Source organism: Cyanistes caeruleus, chromosome 2, assembly GCF_971803275.1.
Source record: "Cyanistes caeruleus chromosome 2, bCyaCae1.hap1.1, whole genome shotgun sequence".
NCBI lineage: Eukaryota > Metazoa > Chordata > Aves > Passeriformes > Paridae > Cyanistes > Cyanistes caeruleus.
The window spans coordinates 65,528,463-65,555,753 of record NC_141702.1 but is presented as its reverse complement, the minus strand read 5'-3'; the positions used below and the strand labels follow the sequence as shown (position 1 = coordinate 65,555,753).

The 27,291-nt window shown below is 39.7% G+C and overlaps 1 protein-coding gene and 1 long non-coding RNA gene across 4 annotated transcripts in view; one reads left to right on the top strand and one right to left on the bottom strand.

The window, feature by feature from the left end:
* Nucleotides 1-27,001, bottom strand: part of GRM1 (glutamate metabotropic receptor 1) — a 179,641-nt gene extending 152,640 nt beyond the window's left edge. For all 3 annotated transcript variants that reach the window (XM_086877580.1, XM_086877582.1, XM_086877581.1), the window contains exon 1: nt 26,165-27,001. In XM_086877580.1, the coding sequence (XP_086733706.1) occupies nt 26,165-26,927 (763 nt within the window). In that variant the 5' untranslated portion in view covers nt 26,928-27,001. The remainder of the gene's footprint in view (nt 1-26,164) is intronic.
* On the top strand, nt 644-11,651 carry LOC147654878 (uncharacterized). The gene is made up of 3 exons (XR_015283329.1): nt 644-3,054; nt 6,857-6,988; nt 8,312-11,651. It is a non-coding gene; the product is annotated as an uncharacterized LOC147654878 (long non-coding RNA).
* Nucleotides 27,002-27,291: the final 290 nt, after the last annotated feature.

Here is a 27,291-nt window from a genome sequence, read left to right as displayed (position 1 = left end):
ATTCTGGTTTAATTTAAATATGTTTAAGAAAAACAGTGACTGCCTTGGTTTACATGTCCATTAAAGGTTTTGATGAAAATTAATATTGTTTTATAATATTATGTGAAATAAATTCAAAACAAAAAACAAATTCAAATCCTGAGTTTGAAAGGTTCTCTCGGTAATAAAGTTGAGGAGAGCTACTCATACCAGCATTTCCAACTGAGCTGATAACTGCAAGGATTGACACAATATAAATGTTTGAGTTACAGTGTTAAATGTCATGTCTGCTGCCAAATGGTGAAATATTTGAAATACATTTTCCCAAAGGCTACTGTAGTATCTGCATATGAAAAGGTGATTTAATGTTGGGAATACAGCAGAGGTAGTACCAGAAATAAATGCAAAAGCTGAATGACCACAAGTAAAGAACAGATTAGTTCTTTATACAGCTTTATCAGTTTAGTTTAACACAGCTCCCATAGAAGTAATATAGAAGAATAAGCTCTGGAAGGGCAGTCTTGAGAGCTAGAAAAAAAGTGGCCTAATACAAGTAGGAGAAAGTGACAAGCCTGAACACGTGAGACAGTGAGATATTGTGCAGCTTTGTGAGGCTGCACCCCAGGGATGACACCTTGGACAGCTTGAGTCCCCCCATACCCCCACCCATGTCCATATGCAGAAGTGCCCCCAGGTCACCTCCTGTGCTCCTGGACCTAATGGGGGAGGCCTTAGGGTTGGTGGGAGGCCCTTGCAGCAATCCTGATGTGATTCTTAAAGCATTGTGCATCCTTGAGGAGATGAGGGCAGTGCTGCTACACAGGCCTGTAAAATCACTCAAGGGAAAACAGAAGGACCTTTTGCTGGGCTCAGAAATAGAAAAAAAAAGACAAATCATGGAGAAAGATGAAAATATTGGGTTTTTCTCCCAGACATTGCAGGCATTGAAGTTTTGCCTCCTCTACAGTCAGACAGATCTCCTCTCTTCCAGACAGATCCTGAGGAATGGTTTCTGGGTGCTCACAAGTTGCACTGCCATCCAGAAGGTCCCAGCAGCCTTCTATTCCCAGCTCAAAACACCCTGAACCCAAGCATGTCCTTCCATCATGGCTTCAGCTGCTCTCTCCTCAAATAAATGTTCCTGGTGAAATGCACTGAGGGCAAGGAGTGGCCCTCTGTCAAAGGCCCACAAAATACCTGTAGGCCCCTGCGTGTACCAGGGAAGCTGGACAAGCCCTGCTTGCTCCCACCACCTTGTTTTTTCCCAAATTGTCCCTCTGAGGGCCGAAGCCCTCAGAGAAACTGGGCACCAGCAAAGTGCCCAAGGAGAGATGGCATCGGTGCCACACACTGGAACAAGGCAGAGCCGGCAGGGCAGCCATGCTGGCCCTGGGTGGGGCTGCCGGCAGCCTGGGCCGAGCCTCCCTGGCTCCCAGGGGAGGCTCCTCTGACACTCTGTGTCCCGGGGATTGGGAGGGAAACCCAGCATGAGAAGGAGAAGGAGAGCCAGGGGAGGCACAGGTGAGCACAGGTGGAGCAGTGGCTTGTGATGTGGAGGAGAGAGGCCAAGGCTGTGGCCTGCATTAAGCACATCCAAAAGCAGCAGCTACTGAGGACAAGGCAGCCGTGCTCGCACAGCTGGATGTGTACAAGCTCTCCAGGAACACCGGATCAGCTACTGCCAAAGCAGGCTGAGATGTGGCAGAGTGTGAGGCAGATTTGGGTGGCCTGCTGACCTCAGCTTTGGCATCCTGCTGACAGTGAAGAAGCAAATCTTTTGGCCTTGACAATGGCCAAAGGGCAGCATTGACATGGCTGGCTCTGATCTCACATCTCAGAGCCAGGAAAAATACATCTGCAGCTGTGCAGGTGTGATCTTGGCAAAAACATTACAGGGGACTCCTCAGCCCTTCTATGTAGCTGCTCCAGCACTGGGAAACAGCAAAGACCCCTGTGTGCCAGGAGTTTTGATGAAAGTATTCATCAAGGAATGATTTTCAGTGTGTTCAATATTTCTGCCGTGACTGAATCAATAAATGATTGACACAGATGCCTCTTGATCTTATGGCAACATGTGTGGTAGGTCTGATCTGCACATTAAAATATTCCATATATTTCTCTCCAGCAACAAATCCATTTTTGACAAAGAAGAATATAGCAGTTCAACAGATGTACTTCTACCACTGGGAGTGTCATAAAATCCATCCCTAAAGCTCTGATTGGGCAACATGGGAGTATATAAGAGATTTAAAAATCATAACTGCCTTAAACACTATTAAGATCACCAAAGGACTTTGGGCAAACTGTATTAAGAGGCTGCTACCTTCAAAGTCCACCCTCTCACCACCATCCCACCACAAATATGCCTCCTGGATTTGGGGAATTTGGACTGTGAGCTCACCTGATGGGAACTCGAGATAAAATAGAGGCGGCACTATTATTCAATTATCTCTGGTCTAAGGAGAAGTAAACAAGGCTGAAGGAGAAGAATGTATCCATAAGGAAAGCCAAACTCAGCAGCTCTGACTGGGTTTGGGGCAGGGAGGCCATAGTCCAGACTCATTTTCTAAGGCCAGGTTTGCACACTCTCCCCGCCAGCCAAGGGGAAGGAGAAGGTTTTTGTGTGTATGATGGCCAAACCTCTGGTACAGAGGGTTTGAACACCTGTCACCAGAGGCTACAAACCAGATTAGAAGTAAATCCTACAGTCTTCCCTCATACAAACTGGCTCAGTTGTAAAACTCCTCCAACAGCTGGGAATGCCACATTCACATAGAACATTCACATGAGAGGCAGGTGTCTTGTTTTAAAAAACAAGACACCTGACAGATACAGCAGTACAGCAGGGCTATGTTTAAAACAAGGTCATAAACTATCAAAGACCCCAGAAGCTCTCCCCAGGCTCATCCCTAAGGCCTTCCACAGATCCAGAGTATGTTGCAAAAGACAGTGTAAAACTCCCCAGTGCAGAGGAGGTGCTTGGCATGTTCCCATGAATGCCTGAATGTGGTACACCCACCACCAAGAGGACCAGAAGAAGTGGACAAAAGGGACTCTGCTGGATCCACGAGGGTGGTGAATAACTTTCCACTTAATCTTCTCTCTGTCTCTTTCTTTATTTCTTTCTCTCCTCCACCTTCCTTCTCCTTTTCCTATTTCTTTCTCTCTCTCTCTGATTCAAAAGCACAAGACACTACAAATTCCATTTTGACATTACTAACATGCATCTGGTATGAAATAACGTAATGTTTTGTGACAAGATGTAAGCAACAATGAGTGAGAAGATACTGAATCTTTCAGATGTATAGAATGTTTTCAGGACAAATATCATCAACTTCTTGTTTCTAATCCAAATATAAATTAGTGAGTTGGTGCTGACAGCAAAACACATATGAGATCAAAAAGCAATATTTCAGTTTCTATTGTACTGGACACTTTATAATTTCTTTCTTTGTTCCTTTCTTTTCTTTTTTTCTTCAGAAAAACGAATCACTTTCTCCTCAAATTAGTATCTCCTCAAATTACCATTAACCTTCAATAATACAAATTGGTATTAAGTAGAGGTGTTAAGTTGGCCAAGTGTTGAAAGAAAAGAAAACCAAAAGAACAGAGACGGTCTTTGAGACAGCAAGTTCTTAAAAGGTTCATAAAAATGTTAAATAGATGGAGAGAAAAATTGATCTTCTTAGAGGAAAAAAAAAGTCAGCAGTGAAAAGGCTGTAGCAAATTCTGTATACCACTGAGGTTTCATACACTTTCTCTGTCCAACAAAGCATTTCTGGAATTTAAAATAATATCTATTAGTCCTTTGTAGAAGTCTTACATAACCTCTTCTTCTCCACAATATTTGGTAGATTTGATGATTGTTAGTGTGGAATCAAAATTTCATCAAAATAGCATAGAAAATACTGGTATTTCCCCCGTTATTGTGGAAAGAAAATAATGATTCTTCTTAAGATATAACTAAGAGATATGCAATTCACATGCTGCTTTGGATGGCACTTATATGTCCCTTTTATCAATTGTAAATGGGTTGGTTTTGTTCTTTTTAATGAATTTGTCGTTTAATGCAATTGAGTAGTTTGTTTGTATGGTTTGCATGCACTTGTCTTTTGACAAGCTGATCACAATACTGTGATCTTACAGAACACCTTTAATGAAATTTTGCCTTGCCCTATTTTTGAAGAGCACTCTCCTGTTAGACTCTATGATTAAATTGGACTAAAAGAGTGATGCTTTTGTAACTAATTGTATAAAGAAATGAACCCACAGCTGCTTGGAATAGGGAATTTTGGGCATCTGTGAGTCTGCATTATATGAGAGCAGAGATGCTCAAGGACTGGGTAGATCCCACTTATATGATAGGGATACCCCTAGAAGGTGCAGAGTGCATTAAGCTGTTTCCTTATCAGCAGTGTTTCCTTGTTTCTAAAATGCGGGCATATTTTTCACCATCTATGTGCTCGAAAAATAGTGAACAGTCTTTCTGTTTAAAATATGATCTGAATGCAAATTTTTCTCTATCTCTTTTGAGACTGTTCAAGCCTCAGAAGGTAATATTGAAATTAGCCACTGTTCATTTCCTTTGGTATCATCAGGATCCATCTTGAGACTTCCTGATTGCACAGGTAAAACATCAAAGGGGAAGAGAGGGAGAAAAGACTGTCAGTCTAAAACCATACACAAATTATTGTCACAGATTTTAGCATATTTCCTTCATGGGTTCAGTTTAAACTCCTCTAGGATGCTTACCCAGAGGAAGAAGGAGATAAGAAACTCCCTCATGTGTGCAATATGCAGCAATTCCATGAGCAGTGCACTGCAACTCAGTCGAGGCTGTTGCTCTCCCTTATGGAGAGCGAAAGATGCCCACCAAAGACAGTCTGGGCTGAGTGCTTGGGTAACTCCATGGCCTCTCTCTCACTGTCACTGAGGCCCCTTCCCAGGCACAGGGCTGAGGGGAGGGTGTGAATGTGGTTTTGATGCATCCAGGAGGGTGAGTACAAATGCAGCAGGCTGCTCTTGAAATGTCAGCCTGACGACAGGAATTACTGGCACAACAATGAGCAAGCCCTTCCCTGCAAAATGACTGGCAACAACAAACCTCAAAATAATGGACAGAATTTATATTAACTTGAACTACATTTGCTAGACTTTTCTATAGTCCTCCCTCCTACATAACAACAATTGGGTTTCATATTTTATGTGTACAAGATCTTATGTCTAAGATTAGCTTTTCCTGAAAAACATATCTCACATTGCTATGGTATTTCCAAATGAACTACAATCTTATTCCATACATCTGTCCAGGTTTTAATATAATCAGAAAAGCATATGGTTATGCATATTAACATACTATGAGAAGGAGATGCATTACGCAGACCTCAATTTTTCAGCTTTGGTAACTTGACTATCTATAAGCTGTTGGAAAGCATGCTAAATGACAGAGTGAGGACAAAAAACCTACTGTTTTGAGGATGCAGATTTAACTTATTGAATCTGGGGTTACATGCATATACAAGTGCAAAAACAGAGGAAGGAGTTGCAGCTTATATTTCTGGCAATTTTAGAAAGGCTGTTGCCACTTGATGCAGAGGAAGGTCAAAGGATGAAGGTTGTGTACGTTTGGAGATTTTAATAAATATCAGCCACACTCGTCTCTCAACAGTTGTATCTCAACACTTTTGCCTCTCTTGGTTCCATCATTCCTCTTTCTATTCCTTGGGCGCCTGTGGCCTGTACAGATGCAAGGGGACTGTGTTTCCAGCAGATACAGCAGTACAGAAGGGCCATGTTTAAAAGCACAAAGGCATGGTTGACAAAATCCTCTCATAGGCTTTTCAGAATCTAAGAGATAAACCAATTATCTTATGAGATTTATTAAAACAATCCTCAGTGTACAGAGTGTAAAAATCTAAGAACAGTGTAAGAAAATACCAGAAATTGTTACCAAACTCTGGAAAATCATCAAATACATTTTATTTATGATTGTAAGAGCCAAGGCATGATTACCAAAGAATCAGAAAAGACAAACGGCCCTACAAAAAGCTTTTGAAGTCAGCTAAAGGTCAGCTGAAGTGAAAGATCTATGTTTCACTTCATCAAGATATATCTAAAAATGAAACATATTCATTTTTCAGACCCCTTTATGGGCCATTCTCTTAATAGCTGGACTCCTTCCTTGTGGGTGCCTTCCAAATCTGTGAATATTCTGTGATTCTTTAAAAATGCTTTACTATATAGCAATAATAAAGGCTGATGACTATTGGCATAGTATTTTTGCATAAGTATTTCCATTTTTACTTAAATAGTTTGTCTGCCTTAATTTTAGCTTAGTGCTTTCTGAGAAATTTCAAGCTCTTACTAAATTGAAAACAAACATTTCCATGATGCCCTTTTTAAAAAAGTCTAAATTTATCTGGATTGAATATCTATTGATTTTATTTTTCAAAAACAGAGGCTCTAGCAAATGACTGCTGAAAAGAAATGAGGGTTTCAGGCTTATACAATGACTCTAAGAATTCTCACAGTATAGAATTTCCAAACTGTCTTGTTGCATCATCCTCAGCTAATGAAGTGGGCATATCAAACTTATAAGACATGCTAAAAACAAAATGAAGATATTAGAGAGGAAACAAATTAGGATTTGATAAAAAATGTAAATCACCAGACTCTGCTAGGGGTAAGTTTAACTTGATATTTAAAGGTACCACTTTGAATGCATCATCTGACACTTTACTGCAATTATTAAATAAAAGGAAAAACAGGCAAATTTAATTTACCGAGTTAACATACAGGAATCTATTGCATAGCACTTTGCAGCCAAAGGAATCTGCATTGTATCTGATTTTTCTCTTTTGTCCTCTCTTTTCACCAGGATTTTTTCATTATTCTCCAGGGAGGGAAAAGCAAACACTCTCAGAGTAGCAGCTAGGTTCCAGTGGTGCTGGGACCAAGTTTGGTGGCACACTCCAAGTACACCTGCTCAGGGAGAATCACCTCTCTTCATGTAAGCCCTAATCAACCTCTGAAGCAGTGCAGTGGTCTGGCAGCTCTGTGCCCTGCACTGTTTGCTAAAATAGTTGTGGTTGATGCTTTCCTTGTAACCACTTTCACTCAGTGAGCATTAGAAGAGCCTCACTGTCACATCTAAAGAGAAGCTCAGGAACAGCAGGGCCTTTATCTGAACTAAAACCCTGGTGTGATGAGTTTTGTTTGGCACTTCTCAGCCAAAGATTAGCATTTATCTCAATAACCAGCAAACAATCATGAGTAAAAATTATATCTGAAAAATCTCTGCAATATCTTGATGGAGCACTCACTACCAGCCTTGCTTTCCACCCAATACCCCAAAGAGAGCTGTAACTGAAGTTTTATAGAAAAGTGACTTGCAAGAGTTCCACAGAACTTGATCTTCTGTTTAATCTCATCAGCAGTTATAATAATGTTTGCATTTCCAATAAAAAAATCCAGCCTGAGACAGAAAAGGCTGTTAACAACATCATATTTCAAAATGTTATCACATACATTGTCTGGGAATAGAGGTTAGATGGGACAGTTTTCCTTTGCAATATTAATCAGACTAATTACTTAATTTTTCTTACGATCTAAGAAGCTAATGATTTTGCTGTTTTTGTAAGTACATGTCTGTCTATAAAAAAAAGTATTGATAATCAAAGATAAATGGATTGAAGACAAAAAAAAATCCAAATCTGAATTATCTATTACATTGATATCATAGTGCTAGGGGGAAAAAAATGAAACATCACTTCCTGAATTGCATCCACTTTAGTCACATTTTGTTATAGATTTCAGTTCTGTCAGAATATCATCTGTCAGAATGAATTAGTGCAAAATTTAGTACTTCACTTTTAATGAAGAATAAGATCTTAATGGCATTTCAATTTTCCATCATCCTCTTGTTAGCACTTGATAAATGCACTCTCACAAGCACTGCTGCTCATATGACATGATGCTTTCAATCTTAATTTAACAAATCTGAAGAAGATGCAAAGGCAGAAAGATTTCTGGTTTTCTTTACATTTCTTGAGATCTCTGCAAACTATTTTTTTCATGACAACTTAATTTGAGTGGATTAGTAGGGGCTTATTCTCGCCTCCTAAGCAATGTTTTATTCTGACTGGGTATTCATATTAACAGAGGTTGATGAACATAAAACAAAATGTCAATGGAAAACATCTGAAGAACTTCTGTATGTTCATATATGTATACAGAGCAAGAGAGAGATGAGCTGGTTTTGTCTCTTACCTATGGGGTGCTATGAAGTTTGTTTCTTTAACCACAAATGACCATTTTCTTTCTTTTCTCATAGTTTTGTCAGAACACTACACTTGGAATGGACACTTCCCCTGAGACAGCTGCTGTGTTTACCATCCTCAAGAAACAAAATGCCATTGCTTCTTCAATGCAAAACCCAAGTGCAGGCACAACTGAATGCACAACAATGACTCAAGTGGCCAAATGTTGACTAGGAAATCTTTCTGAGCAACACCAATAGAGATTTTCCATCTTCTGAACACACAGCACCACCAGCCATCTGCTACATGGGAGCTCTATAACTGGAGCTGACTGAAGCTTAGTCAAAAGCATTGGCAGATGGCAGGAGGGGCCCTGGGATTTAGGGACAGGTGAAAGCTTTGGGGCAGCAGGTTGGTTGCTCCTGGCAGATCCTAAAATGTGGATCCTAAAACTCGGCAGCAGAGCTGGGCCTTCCTCTGCCTCTCCCACTAATCTCTCCCAGCAACTTTCTTTGCTTAGATCTGAGCTGGCCTTCCTCTTATGGAAAAAATGAAATTATGCCATTTGGTAGGTGATATTTCAGTCCAAAAGCTAAGGAATACTTATATTTTACTTATATGGGAAGCTGGGAACTTCAGAAAAGAAAGAAAAAAAGGGACAATGATGATGGATCAGTGGTAGAAGGGATTCTGCAGAACAGAAAGAATCTTTTAATAAGTTTTTATTTTCTGTATTTTGGGAAAGAGACATATAATGTATACATACCAGAAGATGGTGACGGTGTTGATGGTGATGATGAATGGTAATGTCCCTTCCCAACTCAGGAGGAAATCAAGTGGCAGCTCCAAAAGGCAGGCAATTTTAAATGGATGTGTTCAGATAACTTCTGACAGAAGCTGCTGACAAACCTCTGAACTACCAGAAACTATTTTCAATAGCTGATGGAAGTTGTGAAGTGCCAGAGGTCTGCAACAAAGGCAGTGCTGTACAATATTTAAAAGCATGAGTTAACCTGAGCAATTACAGGTCTGTCAGCCTGACATTCATTTTGGACAAAATAATAGGTTATTTTGTCAGCTGACATGGAATTTGTATACAAAAACAATTAAGGGAATGGGGCAATGTAAGGGTTACCAATCATTATGTGTTTGTGGAAACTAGGTGTTTCCATTTCAGTTATCCAAATCATCTCTTATAATTGAATTTATAATCTTGGTTATCAAAAGTAATATAGTCAATGCAATACTAGTCTGTTTCCACAGGACATCTACCTTCATTTTGCATGAGATTTTGGCTATGAAGCAGGAATGATAAGAATCAGTACTGCAGACATAAAATAGATCTGGCTGGTTGGTTTCAACATACACTTGCAGTAAAAGAACACTAATTGACTGGGTGTCTCTTTATTGTGTCCCATAAGGATCTGTCCTTAGATTTTACAAGTTAACATTAATCAGTGACCTGGAAAAACAAAAATACAAAAGCATTACCAATAACATTTACAAATGACAGAAAGATTGGGAGACAAGTTACCAATGCAGCCTGATCTAGGTTAATCAGTAAACTGGACAGAGACAAAGAAATATACAGTTAAATACACACAAAAATTTAAATTTTTGGGAGCTAAATATGCTGCATATATGGGATATTGGAGTCCATCATGGGATGCAATTATGATAATTATAATAGATAAGCACTAAAGGTAATGCTGTGGCTAAAAAAAACCAACAGAATTGGAGTTTAGCTATATGAATGTGGTACTGTAGCAATAGTACCACTTAGCTCTATTTCAGAGTATCAAGGCTGCCTCTGCACAGATATCCAGCATTACAAGATGATGGAAAAATGATGCAATCTCAAAGAGTAGCCATCAAGATCATGAAAGAAGAAGATGTGACTTTAAGTGAGCTATACAAGGGCAAAGCCTCCTTCTCAGACCAAAAACAAATAAACAAACTCCAAAGCACCATCCAAAGGTAAAGCATTAAGCAGCTTTTAATTGTAGAAGGAATTAAATTCTAGAACAACATTTCAAGAGAACTATTGCTATTAAGGAACTTACCAGGTTGGATTTCAAAGTGGGTTAAGTGCTCACGTACAATTATACAATGTAAGGAGACCTTGAAGAAAATATTTGGAGAGCTGTATAATTTTTAAGTTGAACTTTGTCTTGGGAAACTTCTGCTCAATTAGCGTTAAGTCTAGACCTCTGTTGCTACTCTGCATTCCTAAAACATGCCTCCTATTTCAAAACAGTTGAGGTTCTCATAGCACCACAATTTCTACAATACTTGGAAGCATCTTTAAAAAATGGTGAAACTTATTTCTATATCTCATCAGTAGAGTTGGTCACACAGGTATCCAGGCTATTTAAGCACAAAGCGTGCAATATAGGAATTGTCCGTAAGAGCGCTCTAGACTGTAAATCAAGATTAAATAATTTTACAGTTCTAAGTCCTTGAGTGGCTAGGGTTTGAAATGCTAATGCCTTTATCTCTAAGGCATTAGTTGAGAAAGTTTTAGTGTGATGCTACAAACTCAATGAGGCCTCTGCAGACATAAAAGTTCAAATCAAGCACTTCAGCATTTAGAGCACTCATCAGAGAAGCGGGCGATATAGCTTCAATTTCAACATGAGAGAGAAAGAAAATACATCTTTCACATAGAAGAGTGGCTTAATCACTGAAGGAGGTGTTTCTTGAGCTGGACTCTACTGGCTCTGTCTGCAATGGGGTGAACTTTTCATACCAGCCTGTATGGGGCTGTGTTTTGGATTTGCAGCTATTTGGATTCACTTTTGCTCTACCCATTTTCACTCCTTGTCCCCTTGGTACAGAGTGGGGAGGAGTGTGCAAGTGGCTGTGTGGGTGGTTGACCACTGGTCAGAATCAATCCTCCACTTGGAAAAATGAATACATAAGTAGTTATTGCAAAATTCAGCAGTGTCACATTTGACAGTAATGCTTCAAAAAATTATATTCTCAGCTTCTCAGGGAAGAGTTGATCCAGAACCTCTTCAGTTAGTGTGATCAGTGAGATAACATTTATAATAAGAACCTCTCTCATGTGTCCTTCTTTGGCTCTTAAGAGTTGCCCAGGATAAAACATTTTCTTGATGTTGAAATAATTCCAGTTGTCCAAAGCACTTTTCCATAATTAATACATGAATTAATCACTTATGTCTATAGCCAAGGTGCAGTCAATCACCATTTCAAGGTGCATTAGGCTTAAGGTAAAACATTTCTTGTTTTGTTTTGTTCTCTTCATTTAACCTTGACACATATTTAGATCCCTCTTTTCTATTGGGTCTACTCCTAATTAGCAGTGAAGCAGAACTTCTTGCTACTTATAGAACTTAAATGCTCTGGATAAAATCAAAGTTGCAGAAATTAAAGGTAAAGCATCTGTGTTTGCAGGTGTGCTCCACCCCTTCCCTCTTTTTATTAAAATGTATGCTTTTGCCTATTGGTGCTCCTGACTAAGGTATAGAGAACACTCTTTTCCTTTTATTCTAATTAACAATGGACTTTGTCACCACAAAGATCATTAGCAGCAGCATAAAGTTTCCGTGAGACTGAAATTCAAATATGCATTGCCATGGAGCAATTCTTTATAGAGATTCACACTTTTAGAATGTATTCCTGAAATCTTTGTACACAAAATAAGGCAAACTGAAGAAATATTTTTTTCCATTTGTAAGATGTACGGGCTTTCCCTCAGGTTCTGTGTTTTATAACCCTCTTTCTTCATATGCATGAATATTTTGCTTATATGCATGTATATTTGCCTTGAAATTGTATAATAATTAAAACCAAACTTCTTCCTACAGAAATCAGTGGCAAATCTTTAATGGACATCAATGAAATCAAATTGAAAGTTAATCTTATTCCTATATTAAAATAATCTAGAGGGAAAAAGCCAAGTACGATCTAATTGTAATGACTACAAAGCTTTTTTAAAATTCTTTGCCTATCTGAAAACTAAGTTTTCAGCTTAGTCAGCTCAGGCACCTAGCTTTTTTCAGTCTAAAGAAAATGCACTTGCTATTGACTGAGGGCATGATCATACAATCTGTGTGGTTCAGAGATCCTTATGCCTGGTTTTCCAAACTACAAAAATCTGGTGCATGATGTTAAAAACATGAAAAGAACAGCACTGAAGATGAGTGATTTTGCAGTACTTGTATGCTTTTCCAGAAGGCACTACGTTCTGAAAATGATGAAAAGTCAACTGAGCATTTTAGAGACTGTTCTAAGTATCAATATAGATTCTGAGATACAGGCCTGGGAGACGGAGTTGTAGGAAAGACTAGGAGGCAACATACAGAAAGGTACAGGCTGTGATTATTATGGGATGGGATGATGAGACCTGGAGTCAGAGGCAAAGACAGGTAGAAGATTCCTACAGGATATTTCCCTTTTTCTAAGGTGCTGAATCAGCAAAAGCAAATGATTCAACAAAAATCCTATCATCTCAACAAATTTCCCCCCGAAACAAGGCAGCCCAGTGCCCTTTCATGGTAGCTTCCATTCACCTCCTGCATGCTGCTGTTAGAAAACAAAACCTGCCTACTAAGAAATGAAGCACAGATAGTGCTTATTCTAAATAAGCTCTATATCTTTTTTTTTTTAATTTCTGTTTCACAAGACATTGTGTGTTCCAAATTTTAAATCAGTATTTGTTAGAGGTTAGACAATTTAGGATATCATCCTTCAGAGTTAAAGTTTGTAGAAGCATAAGAAGCCGGACAACACCAATAAAGCCGATAGCCTCTTACATGAGTGCCTCTCTTAATGTGGCAGAGAACACAGCAGTAGTTTCTTTCTTTTTCTGCTTTGTGTGTTATTTTCCTGCATGTATTATGATAAAAGAGCTGCCTAAGCTCAAGAATTTAAGCACATACAAATTAGCACCCTAAGATTATTCATTATAACAGCGAGAGGAAAAAATCCAGGTGACATTTACCATAGTGTAAACCAGTATAACAAATGAGTAATTAGAGCAAAACAAACAAAATACTTTAAAATAAATCATTGTTTTTACATGGGTGAATACAATTAAGTTTCAATGTTCAGTTGGCTTCCTACTTACCATGATCTTCTATTCATAAAATTAGAAAATAATTAGAAAGCAAATCTAATCTGTTACTTCAGCGCTCCACTTTAAAGGAAGACAGAAGCAACTAACTTTTCCTGTCACTTCAAAACAGCACATCCAAAATCCTGCCCTTTTTCTCCAGTGGATTGCAGCCTGTCTTTATTTAACCCACTCATCAATTTTCACGATCCCTTGATATGCACAGTTCTAAGGCTCTTTGGTTTCCCCCTAGACTAACCCACTATGGAGTCCCTTACAAGGCTTATAAATGTCTGCTTTATCCGTAGAAAGCCTGTCTTTAATGTGAGATAAGCACACCCAGCCTCATCTTGTAAGGCACTGGGCACTTTTGTGATGCCATCTACCCCCAGAAACTATTGTTTAAGTGTGTGGTTAGTTCTTGCCCTGCATAATCCAAGTGCTTAAAGTCAAGATATCATTCATTTGCCATTTGGGATCAAGCAAGAGCGTTCTGCACCTTACAGGATCATCACATAGCATCATCATGGCTAAATTTCAGTCAATGGCTCCTACTGACTTCATTAAAGCCAAACCATATTTCTGAATACAGATGTTTTACCAGAACTTTGAAGACAATTTTATTATTCATATGTCCTCAGGATGTGAACTATAAAAAGCAGTTATGTGACTCTGGATATTCATGGTACCAGTGCATTCCTGTTTCTCACTTCACAAACAATACATCTATGACAAAGGTGGAATGCATTATTTCACACATATTTGGACTCAGTAAAAAAGTCAGAAGTAGCTGGGACAAGGACAAAAATGGCTATACTCTAAGTTACTTTGTGAAAGGACATTGAGATGTTCATTGCATGAAGGGATTGTGTTATAACATGTTGGTTGGGATCTGAATCAACTGGAAAATATTGATGTCCATACTATATCTGTTAAAACAGATAATCAGAAATTCAGCACTGAATTAAATTCTAGAAAAACTGCTGGGTAAGAATGTTAATCAACCTAGCTATCAAGTTCTTGCTTTCTTTCATAGTGTTTTTTAATTCATTTACTTTGCATGGGGTGTCACATGAATTAAATAATTTTAGGTACAAAGCAGTATTCTAATTAGACTACCGGAAAATGCCATCTTTTTCAAAAACTTGCTGTTTTCTTCAGTCACAGGGGCTGACATCTATGTCACATGTATGAGAATAAGTGAAGTATAAATTCCACATGAAAATGGATATTTCCCCCAAGCAAACAAAACCAGTAGGAACTGGGACTCTGTAGTCTAAGGGCAAAATGCATTACAAGCACCAAGTGCTGAGGAGTGGACAAATACTGACTTAAAATACTGTATGTTAACTGAAACAGTGGGTTGAATTTGACTGATGGGATCATTTCATCCTGAGTTTCTCTTCCTCTACCATCAGTACCCACAGCACAAGATATTTTGGAAGTTCCTAGGCAGCTGAATAAACAAAATATTAAGCTGTTCTTTACATAAAACATTTTTTTGCCTCCTTAGATAATTAAAACTATTCACAAATAAACAAGATTTAATGCTCTTATTATCTGACCACTACTACCTATCAAATTCCAGCTCATAGATTTGCACAGATCCAGCTGTGCTGTGTCCAGTGAGATGCAGTTCAAATAAAACAGTTATGGAATATATGCAGCTAATTTTGACTAGACAACATCAAAACTTTGAACTTTCCTCAGTCATTTATCTCAGTGATTAATCATCAGCACAAGCAAAAACATTGGTCTTTTTTCTATTTGGAATTTGTAGCCTTACCAGCAATCAGTGCTTGTTTTGTATTTAACCATTAGGATGTAGAGCCCTGTAGCTCCCAGTGGCTTTGTTTGCTTGGAGTAAATGAAACATTTTTGACACATAAAACTGTATTTCCTTTTGAAAAACCAGACAGATTTAGCTAGTTTGGATTCCTGCTATTAAGCACTTTTTTCCAGCCCTTAAATTATTCAGAGTTTCATCCCTATCTCTTTTCAATATTTTCATATTGATTTTTTAAAAGTTGACAACAGAACTGAACAAATACCAAAATTAAAAGTAATAATCCTTAGCTTGAGGTGAAGTTCCCAGTTTCTCAAGGATGATGTTAACTTTTGGGTTGGGAATTTTTTCATATATAGTTCCTCTATAATCATAAAGTGTATTGGGACTTCTTTTGAGGACACTATTTTAATTCTCCAAAGTCAGCTACACTTGATGGTCACCCTTTACTTGCTGAGTTTAAATTTATGGCACATCTGTTTTTCTGACATTGCAGGGTGCTTTTTTAATGAAAATAATCTGTAATACTGATTCAGTGCCTGAAAAGAAATCTAAGATACTTGATCTGCACTTTCAATCTGTAACTGCCAAGTTTGCATTTTCATCAGGGAATAAAATCAGGTTTGTTTGAGAAGAGCTATTCTTCATAGCATCACACTGATTGGTTTTAATTGAATTACAATTTTTTGTCAGCTGAAGTCTGCATCACTGTATTCCTATAATTCTGGGGATTGCTCTCTTTGTAGCCAGAGCAGTCTGACATCGCTCATTTGTCTTTTGTTTTTCCATCTTTGGCATAACTCAATACCGTCCATTTTTGGCTCTTCAATAATATATTGAAATTAATATTTGTTGACTCATTCAACTTCACAGCATCAGTTTTGTACATTAATGTCTCAATGCCACTTTTATAACATCCTTATACTACCCTTTTTCAGGATGCCAACACTGAAGGACACGACTGGGGCATGGTTAGGGGCATATGTTTAATGGAGTATTGTTTGTTATTGTTTGTCTCTTTCTGAGTTTGGTGACAAATCCATAAGGAACTCCTGGAGAACCTTCCTGTCGTTATGTCATTTCCAGGTTGGCACTATGTAGGAAGGGAAGGAATTCTGCCTCTAGGTGACACACACTGGCTCCATGTCACTTAGTATGCCCAGACTGAGCTGTCAGGTGTTGGTATTCTGGTCTAACTTGACAGAGGACAAAAAATTATTTGAGTTGTGCAGGTATCCACCTGGAAGAGGAAGATTAAGCCTATTTAACAGGAAATGCAGTGACACCTGAGAGCCACAATTGTAGTGCCTTGAGGGTGGAAGGGAACAAGAAAGGACTGAGTGACACCCAGTCTGCCAGGCTGCTGTCAGGGCTGCTGTCTGGTTCATTCCCTCTTCTCAAAATCTTCAACACTTTTGTTCCAGTGGAGCAGCTGTCCCAGCTCAGCACTTTGCTTCATATAGCTGATAGCTGTAGAGTTTTTAATCCAGTACTGAATGGGTTTATCCTCCCAGGAAATATGCCTGGAAAATAAGGGCAGTCTCCAAAAGAATGCTGTCAGCCTGCTACTGTAAACTGTAGTTTAATAGGAGTGGATTTTTACTTTCCAGTCTCTCAAATAATCCTACTGTTTTCCAGGGCTTATAACACAGCATTTCTTAACAGTACTACCAATATTCTGTTTCACACACTTGCTGTTTTGGCACGAGACTGAGATCTACTCATGTGGAGCTTGCACTTAGGGAAATACATTCTCATTAGGAGGATCACCAATTTCAATATCCAGCACGAACTTCTACATGTCAGATTTCCATTTGCTGAAGCCTTTCCACAACCCCACATGGGTAAGAAATGCTTATTTACAAGCTTCAAAGGTTTTCTCACTTCCTGACAATTAATTGCAATTTTATCTTTTATGTTCTACTCCACCTAGGAAAATATATTCAATGTTCAATGGAGCCTGGCCAAACATTTTAAGAGCATATTTATGAACACTTATTCAGATTTCCAGTAGTTGTTATTTCAGCAATATTCACATCTAGCTCTTATTACTGTTTTTCAGGATGAGTTTTGTTTGAATAAATGTCTGGGAAATTACTAGCTTGTACAAACCCATCTGTATCCGCAGATGAATAAGGATGAATGCTGCTAGTGAAACAACTGCATTTAAGAAAATGATGGTTTGTTCCTCAAATATTTTGCAAAGAGAAGAAAGTGTTAAATTCACTGGGGAATTTGAATGGGAAAACTAGATTCAGCCTCCTTCTAGTTAGAAGGAATAAATTTTGTATCTGAATGTCCTCTAATAGCTATGCAAATCCAAGAAACACAGTTTTGTTTTTGCACAATTTTACACTACTTCAAATTAACTATGGCATACACCTGGATGTGGGATTCACAACCCCTGTGGATTTTCATGGCTTTTTTCAGCTCAATAAGCTGAGAAGACAACATCTGATGGCCATGCTGAGCTTCATTGAGGATCCACTGGACTCAACAGAGGGCCACCAATTAACTTCAATGAGCATTTGATAGGAGCCTTGCTGCTACACTTGCTCTCTGCACCAGCCCAGGAAATGACCTTCTCTGCTTTGTCTACCAGAACTGCCAAATGTCCATGCTAAAAATATTACTGTCAAATTTTCAAGAGACTTATAAATCATTGATGGCTGTTAGCATAATTCAAATATCCTTTTAGAAATTCATTTGTTTATAAAAATATCCAAAAGAGATTATGAATGAAAATTGTTTGAACAGAGGGCCACGATACTACAGAACAAGCAATATGACTTGTCAGTAAAATGAAATATCACATTGGTTTTTGATAGACACTAGCCACTTAGGCAGTGGCTCAGCAGAAGAGGAAACAGTTTGTGATGTACAATGCCCATGTCACAAAATGCTGTTAAGACACTGGCTCTGTGGGTAGCACCACCAGACTGTAGGTTAGATAATGGGTAATGAAGGCAAATCTTACCTACTGTGTATGGATTTCTTTTTCATGTGTTTCTTGTCTTACTCATTTTTCTCATTGAACTCACAAAGGAAGAAGCAACTCTTGATTTAGTCTTAAGCCATATACAAATGGTTATGACCTAACTATCCAAAAAGTAGTCTCCAATTGTGACTATACTTTAGTGATATTTGGATGGAAAAAAGCTGCATGTGAAATAAAAAATCAGTGAAAGTATTATTTAATTCAAAGCAAAATAAATTATATCAAAATGAAAAAGCTGATTTCAAGGATATTAAAAGGAGTATCCAAAAGAGTGAAATATGAACAAACCCCATAAAGACTGGTCAGGAATATATGAGAGGCTGAGTGCCTAAGATTCAAAAGGATCAAAAAAGCTGTCATGATAAAGCAAAAAAGGAAAATTCAAAATGCTATTAAAATAAACAAAACAAAATTTATAAAAATAAAACAAATACTTTGAAAAGTCTAACTTGTGCCCTAATGAGGTGAAGAAAACAGGGTATACCTTGACAATTGAAATATAAAACCACAAAAAAACAAGATGAAGTAATTCTGAGACATAAAGGCATAGAATCTAATAACCCACTATTCAAATATTCAAGAAATGGGAAACTAGCCTGATATTCAATGATAGCCAATTATATACAGAGAGCACTCAGGGAAGATAAAACCACAACAGAAAAGTTAAATTAATTCTCTCAGTCTGCACTGCCAGTGAAGGCGGATAGGACAGTTCTCACACTGGTCATTCCTTATGCAGAATAGAAATGAACCATTGTCTCTGAGTGTCAATAGAATGTATTTTAGAACAAATCCAAATTCATAAGGTGGACTTCAAAAAATTTCCAATACCAGCTACATTTCTATTGTGGCATGTTAACACCAGTTACAGGGGCCTTAGCACAAAAACAAGCAGTAAAGTAGAAAAAGCAATTTTACATTTTCACGTATCAGTTTTCATTTTTAACTGAGTTTATGGAGAGTAGAGAGGCATAGAGGGTAATCCAGTGAACAACAGACATGATATTTCTGCAGACTTTAGGTATTTCTTCACAAATCTAATTAGTAGGAGCAACAACAAAACAGTATTAAGGTACAAATAAATAAATATGGCCATATCAGGGAAAAACCAACATAACTTTTCAGGAAAAAAAAAAAAACCCAACACGTATCTCAGAAGCTAATTAGACTACTTTTTTTGAGGAGATAACCATATGAATAATACAATCACTATAGAGTACTTAGGATTCAAAAAAGCTTTTGATGATGTCTCTTATTAAAGTCTCTGACAGAAATAGAGGTAATACAGGACACAACAGAAGGTCCTGGATTAATAATTGGCTAACAGATAGGAACCAAACTGTAGCAAATAAAACTTGTGTTAATAAAGTAAGGGTAACACACAAGGATAACCCTGTGTGTAATTGCCTCTGAAGTAAGCCTTACCATTTAAGAAGAATTTGTGGCAATTTTAAGGTATTTTTCTGACAACATCCACTCAGTACACGGTGGCAATTAAAAAACTAATGGATGACTGGAAGTTTGTCAGGAAAGATCTGAGAGCAATACTGAAATTGTTACCTCACAAGGGAGTTTAACCATGGTGTACCCCCACCCTGAATACTGAATGTAGCTCTGCTTGCCCACATTTCATGTTGGAATTAGAAGTACAGAATAATGATCAGGATTAAAAAACGGTGAATAATTTTGTATGAACTTCTGAAGGCAATGCACTTATCAAAGAATAGTTTTAAGGAAACATTCCTTCACACAAGATACAATTAATTTATAAGATTGAGGGAAAACTTCTTTATTGTGAGCATTACTGAGCACTGGAACAGGCTGACCAGAAAGATTGTGGAATCTCCTTCCCAGGAGATACACAAAAGCCATCTGGACAAAATCCTGAGTAACATGCTTTAGTGGACCCTGCTTGGGCAGGGAGGCTGGATTAGATGACCTCCAGTGGTCTGTTCCAACCTTAACTATTCTGTGATTCTGTAATACTCTAGAGATTTATAAAGGATACAAAATGGGATTGGACAGACTCCTGAAGGAAACATTTGTTGGTGTCTGGTAGCCCTAAGACTTGGGAACTTGCTACAGGCTGGAACTGTGGAGATGTGCTCTCTCCTTCTCTTGTTTCTTTTCATATTCAGCCAACTTTCTGCTGGCAAACCAGATTTAGAAATTGTTCCTTAAGATGTACATTAATAGTAATAATAGTTTGTTTGAGGGAACACTATTGAGAAATTTGACTGCAGACCTGAGCTGGTTACACACTGGATGGCATTTGTCACTTTCAGGTCTCTCTACAACCATCACTGGTGATAATCCTTAGCATTCCTTAGATACACACAGGTGAAAGGACAGTTTCTTTAGGTGCACTTATGTCCAGTCAATTCCTGGCCCTCCAGTTCAGACTGGAGGCACACATATTAATTACTGCCATCTGTGACAGTGGCTTATTCAGCAAGTTCTCCTGCCACCCAGAAGATAAACTGAAACCTCTGCATTGTTTCACGTGGGCCAGGGAGCCCCAGTTAGCAATGACTTTGATCAGCATTTTTCTGGGCTGCATGTGGCAGGTGCAATGCCTCTGGTGTCACACTATAGTTACCAGCTCACTGATGTATCAGGGCCCTAAAGCATCTTTTTCAGTGGGTGACACTGCTGCAGTTATATGGTTTTACTCCACATGATTTTCTGTCTAAGAAACCTCAGTGCAAGCACCTCCATGTTATAAACCTTAGGTTCAAATGTATATTTTAGAGGCATTTTCACATAGATTTTTGAGAAAGTTAAGGTCATTTAACATTTTTAAAAGTCTTCAGTGAGACAAGAAACCTGCAGGAGTTAATAAGGATTGTAGGACATAAAAATCTGATAGCAAGGACATAATGTAGAAAAAAGATAAAGCACAAATGAATGCATTGTGCTGACTGATAAATATGAACTCTAGCAGTATTGCTGAGAAGGCAGGCACAGGAGTTCGATGTACCTTTTGAGCTGACATAACTCATGCAGCTGCCAGTTGTGAAGTTGAAGAGCTATACTATTTGTGAATTTAGGAGTAATGCAAAGCAATATATTTTCAAGATGGAATTTCTCTTGATCTCTACAGTGTTTGTCACCAACCATAATTTTTCCAAAGTTAATTATTCTCCCAGCATCTTTTAATGAATACAATTAATGGGATCCATCCAGTGTAGGGATATTTGTTTTGAAACAAATTTCCATTTTCTTTGGGATATATGTCTTTCTTTTTTTTCATGTCATAAAGCCTCTGAAGACGGTTAGTGAAGAAAGTTAAACACAGAAAAAAATAGATTGAAATACGCATTTATGAACACACATCTCAGCACAATTCATACCACTATGTTAGCTTAACCTTTAAGAGCACTTATTTAATTGTTTGTATCTATAGAAACATTTTTACACTCTAAAATTTCAAACAATTGAACTGGAATTCCTTCATCTGTTGCCTCACAATAATTTTATCAAAACATACTAATTGTTGAGTGACACCATAGAATTAATAATAGAACATTGTTAGAAACACCTTTGAGAACTTAAACACAATTTTAGGAAAATCATTCCTTTGAGCTATTTGATCAATATAGCCCCACTTATCTTTAAACAGAAGAATTGTCTTCCAGCATATTTAAAGCTACTTTAGTGGGTTCTACTGAATGAATTTGTTTCTCATGGAATTTGCAATAAAGTGCAGGATTTGCTGTTTTCCATCCTCTTTCCAACATATATAACCATGTTTATGAGATTCCTGTCCAATGGACAGTGTGAAGCACTCAGGTTATCAGAAATCATTGTGAAGATAATATACTCACCATCTACTTTGAACTGAAAGTCTTTACAGTTGTGCCATCTGCTTCATCATAGTTCATTTTAAGCCTTATACTCAAGAAAAAGGAACAGACTGGCAATACAGATCTGATGAAATTTAATCAAGACCAGAAACATCTCACTGTTCTCTAAAATTAATTTCTAAACAATCCAAATTTGGTGCAATTATCTTAATCATTCCATTTCTAAAGTTGCTTCTGCAAAGTCTGCACGTTAATCTGTTGGGATGGAAACCTTGTTTATAAAGGGGTATTTGAACAATAAAGTGTAAGCATTCAAATGAATGTTCACATACATTTTATGAGGCTGACAGGTAGTCAGTGATTGAAATGAAATCCAGGTACCAGTGCTAAGTATTTCTATTTGCTTATTCAGAAGTGGGGTACTTAGAGGATGAGGTGATAAAAGGACTACTTACACCATCATCTCCCCTGCCCCATGTGCAAGAAGAACAGCTAAAAGTGAGGGATTTGGTCTAGACTTCATGCTGATCACTAGCCAGGGTGCAGGTGTCTTGTGGGTTTTGAAAGTCAGCGTAACCTACAGCAATCTCATAACCATTCTGCATTTTCTGGTGGCAACCCCCAGATTTCTCTGTCTTCAGCATGAAAGCAGCGCAGCAGTGGTGCTCGCTATCTCTGGCCTTGTTCTGGAGGTAGCCTGGGGCCTCTTCCCCAGGAAAGGAAGTGTCCCCTGTAATTCTTCACAGTGTTACCAAATCACCAGTGGCTCTCTGGTCTAAGTAGAGAATAGCTGACTCTGAGGTTATCTGGCTAAATACCAGAATATCTCACTTGGAAAGCTACCCTTAGCAAGGACAGCTCCTTCTGCCCTTATCACGCTAAGGATTGTGCCCAATTTAACCCATGTGCTTTTTTGATGCCTTTGATTTCCATAGGAAGCTTTGGCTCAAAGTTAAGCATTCACTTATGTGCATTTCAAGATAAGAATGATTTTCAAGCCTAAAATCTGAGATGTAGACGTGCCAAGAACTCCAAAACTGAATTATCTTTGGAGAAAACTTAAAAAAATAATAGCCTTGAAAATGCTTTGCAACTATTATATGGTCATAAAGCCTCAAAATTACAGATGCACAGATTTGTTACAGCATTTAATGACTGTTGCCCCCTCTGGGAAAAAATCAACTCTTATGACGGGCAGCTATGCTCCACTGAGATACATATAAAATAACCAAACACCGTGACTCCTCTCTTTCTTCTTTAATGTGGAGCTTTATATGTAAATTTTAATCTAAAAGGAGCAACGTGCTATATGGACCTTCGAAAACAGATTTTATTGACTAACTGGGAAGTTTTTACCCAGGTGATGTTTATACATCTTAATAAACCACTATGTAAAAAAACTACAACAGGTCTGGCACATCTCCATGCAGCTTCATGGGTAGAGACTGAGTGTAGTTAAACGTCATCATCACTAATTAGTTATCATATTGACACATGAAGGATAAATTTCCATGTCAAATGCAAACTACTTAAAGAATCATCCTATATGGATGACTTCTTTATGTTCATTCTCATGGCACATGTGGGCTTCATGTTAAGAAACTTGGGCAACAAATGGTGTGGTATTTCTTTGTGGTTATCATTAAAGCCATAACTGTGTACCCAGATATTAGTTTGGGCATTCAGCCAACTTCAGCTAGGCTGCAGGAGCAGAGAAAGGGTAAGCAGAGAAGTTGGATGGTCCAGGCTGGGCAAGGGCTCATTTCTCTGGTCAGCTTCCAGGACCCCTGCCCTGGGTCAGTGGGGACTGAGTGTGGCTGGCTGACACAGGCGGTCAGTCAGCTCAGTGGTCTCACTGCATCCCCTTGTGGCTGGGCACCTACAAGAGCTGAGCATTGTCCATCCCCATGAGAACCCGAGGTCAGGTGGGAAATAAGCAGCTTTTCTGCTCTGGAAATGGGGCCAAACTGGATCTGGAATACCTGGAAGAGGAAGGAATTAACTTCTTCACAGTGTCAACTGTGCATTTCCTAGAAACGTGCCCCTTCCTCACAGTCCCTGCTGAAGAGCTTCTCCAACCAGTGGCACCCTAGAATTCCTTCCAGCACATTTTGCAGCCCACCATGAAGACAGTGTAGGGGCCTATGAGTAACTGTGGAGGAGGAATGTTTCTGACTACGCTTTATGCCCATATTTCCAAACACAGCATGGATGGAGCAGCTCTGCTCACACGGACTACTATTCAGAGTGGTTTTGTGTTGTCTGCGAAGATGATTTCACCTTTAACAATATAGTGAATGCATGGGATTTGAAACAACAGAAATGCAACCATTTACACTGATTTTCATGAATACTAATTTCACTTTAAATAGAAGGAAAAAAAAGTCTTTGGAATCTACCCAATAGCAATTGGGTGGGGGTCAATAACTTGTCTTTCTGGAAAGAAATGCAAAAGTTGAAGCTTGTTACATAATTTCAGTAACATTTTTGGCTTGAAATTAAAAATAAATGAATGGCAGACACAGATTAATAATAAGAAAGCAAATCTGAATCTCAAGCTGCATGATGTGTAAAATTGTTGTGACCTTTCCTAAGAGGAGTGTTGCCCTGTGGGCTACCCCTATTTTCAGAAGTATCACTTCAGAAGTCTAAAAATATCTTGCAACAATTATTTTTCATCACACAGTAACATTCTTAAAAAAATAGTTATCTAATTAAAATTTCTCACAAGCAATGACTGAAGTTGCTGCTTACAATGATCTTTTTTTTTAAATGAACCTTTAGAGGGTGTTGACTTTTCCAAAAGAGGTAAGGTCCACTAGTGTTAACAGGGGTGGGACAGAGAGGCAGCCAGTCCCTTGAGGCAATTCCTCAGGCCCAGTGTGTTAGCAGAGTACCCCAGAGTGCCTTCAAGGGAGAGATGGCTATTTAGATCAACAAAGAATTTACCCCTTTCATGTTTATTTGTCATCCTGGCCTTCCACAGGATCTAATCATATCTATCAACAACAGAGACTCTTAATAGCTCATGTTGGAGTCTCGCTTGCAGCTCATTTTCTCATCTGAACAGGGCATAAATGAACTGCAAATATCAGATCCTTGCTTCATGCTCTCACTTGTCCCCCAGCCCCCCCAAATTGCAGTACTTTCTGGTTTTGGTGTCCAGATCAACCCAGTTCCCTTCTAAATGTTGTAAATATGGAACTCTTCCTGGAGATTAGCTTAATTTTTTTTTTTTTACAATGTATGTTCTTACCTCATTTTACTTAGTCATCTCTGTGAGAATGAAAGGTGTGCAGTCAGCTGAGTAAGCACAGAGAATCATAAATCAAGTAAATACAAGAGATACACTCAGATAAACAGAAGTCGCAAAGTTGTAGCAATAATGTGGTCAGATTTGCAATTTTGTACTTAGAAATCCCATTTTGGGAACCACAACTGGACTATGGAAATATCACAATAATATATCACAAGAGTTTATTTTCTATCCAATGCAATTACTGCTGCATTTTATGTTGGTCCACCTAGCCTGGCTATAAACAATGTCTCCTCTTTAAAATAATCTTAGTATTGCTATTTTTCTTTTGATGTTTAAGATTGAGAAGACCTGTTGACTACGAACAGATTGTGCAGAGCGATAGCTTTGACTACTGCTCAAACTGCACGCAAGCTGCACGATCAGCTTCCCACGGCACCTGGCTTTGCAGGGGCTACACGGACAGGGGAGGGATTTTCAGGTGTCTTTCCTCTCTGTTGGCAGACGCAGGAAATCAGTTCACACGCAGCAAAGCCAGAGGCTAATCCCGGAGTCCCCGCCGAGCCCTGATTCCTTTTTGTCGAACTCCCCGCTATGGCAGCGACCGAGCGCATCAGCCTCAGCCTCTCGGACTCGGCAGCCCCACGGCCCTGCCCCGGCCCAGCCGGGGGGGAGAGGCCGCCCGCCCCAGAGCCCGCTGCACACATCTCTTAACTTTTATTAAAAGCCGCCCTGCGTGGGAATGGGGACAGGGCCGGGACTGCCGGGGAGACAGACGCCCGATCTCTTGCGGGCATCCCTGCTCCGCCGAGCCCCGCTGCCCGCAGCCGGGGGCCCCTCCGCCGGAACGGCACCCCCGCATCCCCCCCGCTTCTCCGCGTTCGCCTCACGGTCCCCGCGGGTGCAGGCCCGGGGCTCTCCCGGGGAGGAGCCGCGGCCCGGCCCGGCTCCCAGGCGCGTCCTTGCGGGCCGGCCCGGGGAGGCGGGCGCTGCCCCGTACCCACCTTCCGTGTGCACGGCGGAGACGTAGGTCCAGTTGTAACGCTTGACGATGTCAAGCATGGCCCTGGCTTGCAGAGTGTCGGAGGGGACCACCCTGAGGAAGTACTTGTACAGCGTTTTGTCGCTCAGGTCGATGCTGGTGGCGGAATAAGCGATCTGGGGGATGTCGAAGAGCTGGAGCAGGTTTTGCACTTGGATGGCAACTGAGCTGGAGCCGGGGCCGATGACCCCCGCGATGGGCTTTTTCACTCTGCTCTGGGGCTGGGTCTGCGAGTCGGAAATGCAGCGGGTGCCTCCGTCCCTGTCGTCCCTGATGGAGATGAGAGAGTCCCGTATGAACTCGATGCTCTGCTCCAGGGCCACGGAGGAGTGCCAGCAGGAGTCTCGGATCTCGCTGCCCAGGGTGATGTTAGGTAGCAGGACCGGGTCTGCGTTAATTTTATCCAAAGTGTGAAACATGGCTTCGACTCTCTGGATGCCGTATTGCTCCCGGATTTCCCCGCACTTCCTCTCGGGCACTTTCTCGGCCGGTGGCTGGTGATGGACAGAGAAGAGGGCCCCGATGATGACATCCCCGTCCATCCGAGCCACCGACCTCTGTGAGGAGGCTGCAGAGAGAAGAACCTTCCGACCACCACTCCTGGGCAGCACGTCCATCTCCAGGAGCAGAGCGGGGAAAAAGACCAGCAGCACACCAATCATTTTGTTGCACGATGTCATCCAGACCCAGGTTACGAATTTCATGGGCTCCCCTTGCCTGCACATGGTTTAAGGACATGTAGGAAATGGCATCTGCTTCTCCTCGACGACGGCCAGGTTGCTCCAAATACCATCACAGCATCACTTTGAAGGTGCCAAGACAGCCGTCATCCTAGTGACTTTTAACCTGGTGGCATAGAAAGAGGGGATAAAACGGGCTAACCAGAAAATTGATGTCAACCCTGAGCTCGATAAAGCAACCCAGCACGATTAGATGACCGCTTTCTCAAAAGCCCAGGGCAATTTGCTTCGATAAGCCTCTCAACAAGGAGTTTCAAGAGGGATTAAATCACGTATTTATTTGCCTTGATATACAACCATGCATACTCACATATGTTGAGTTTCTACAATCCTTTTTGAGTCTGCTTTT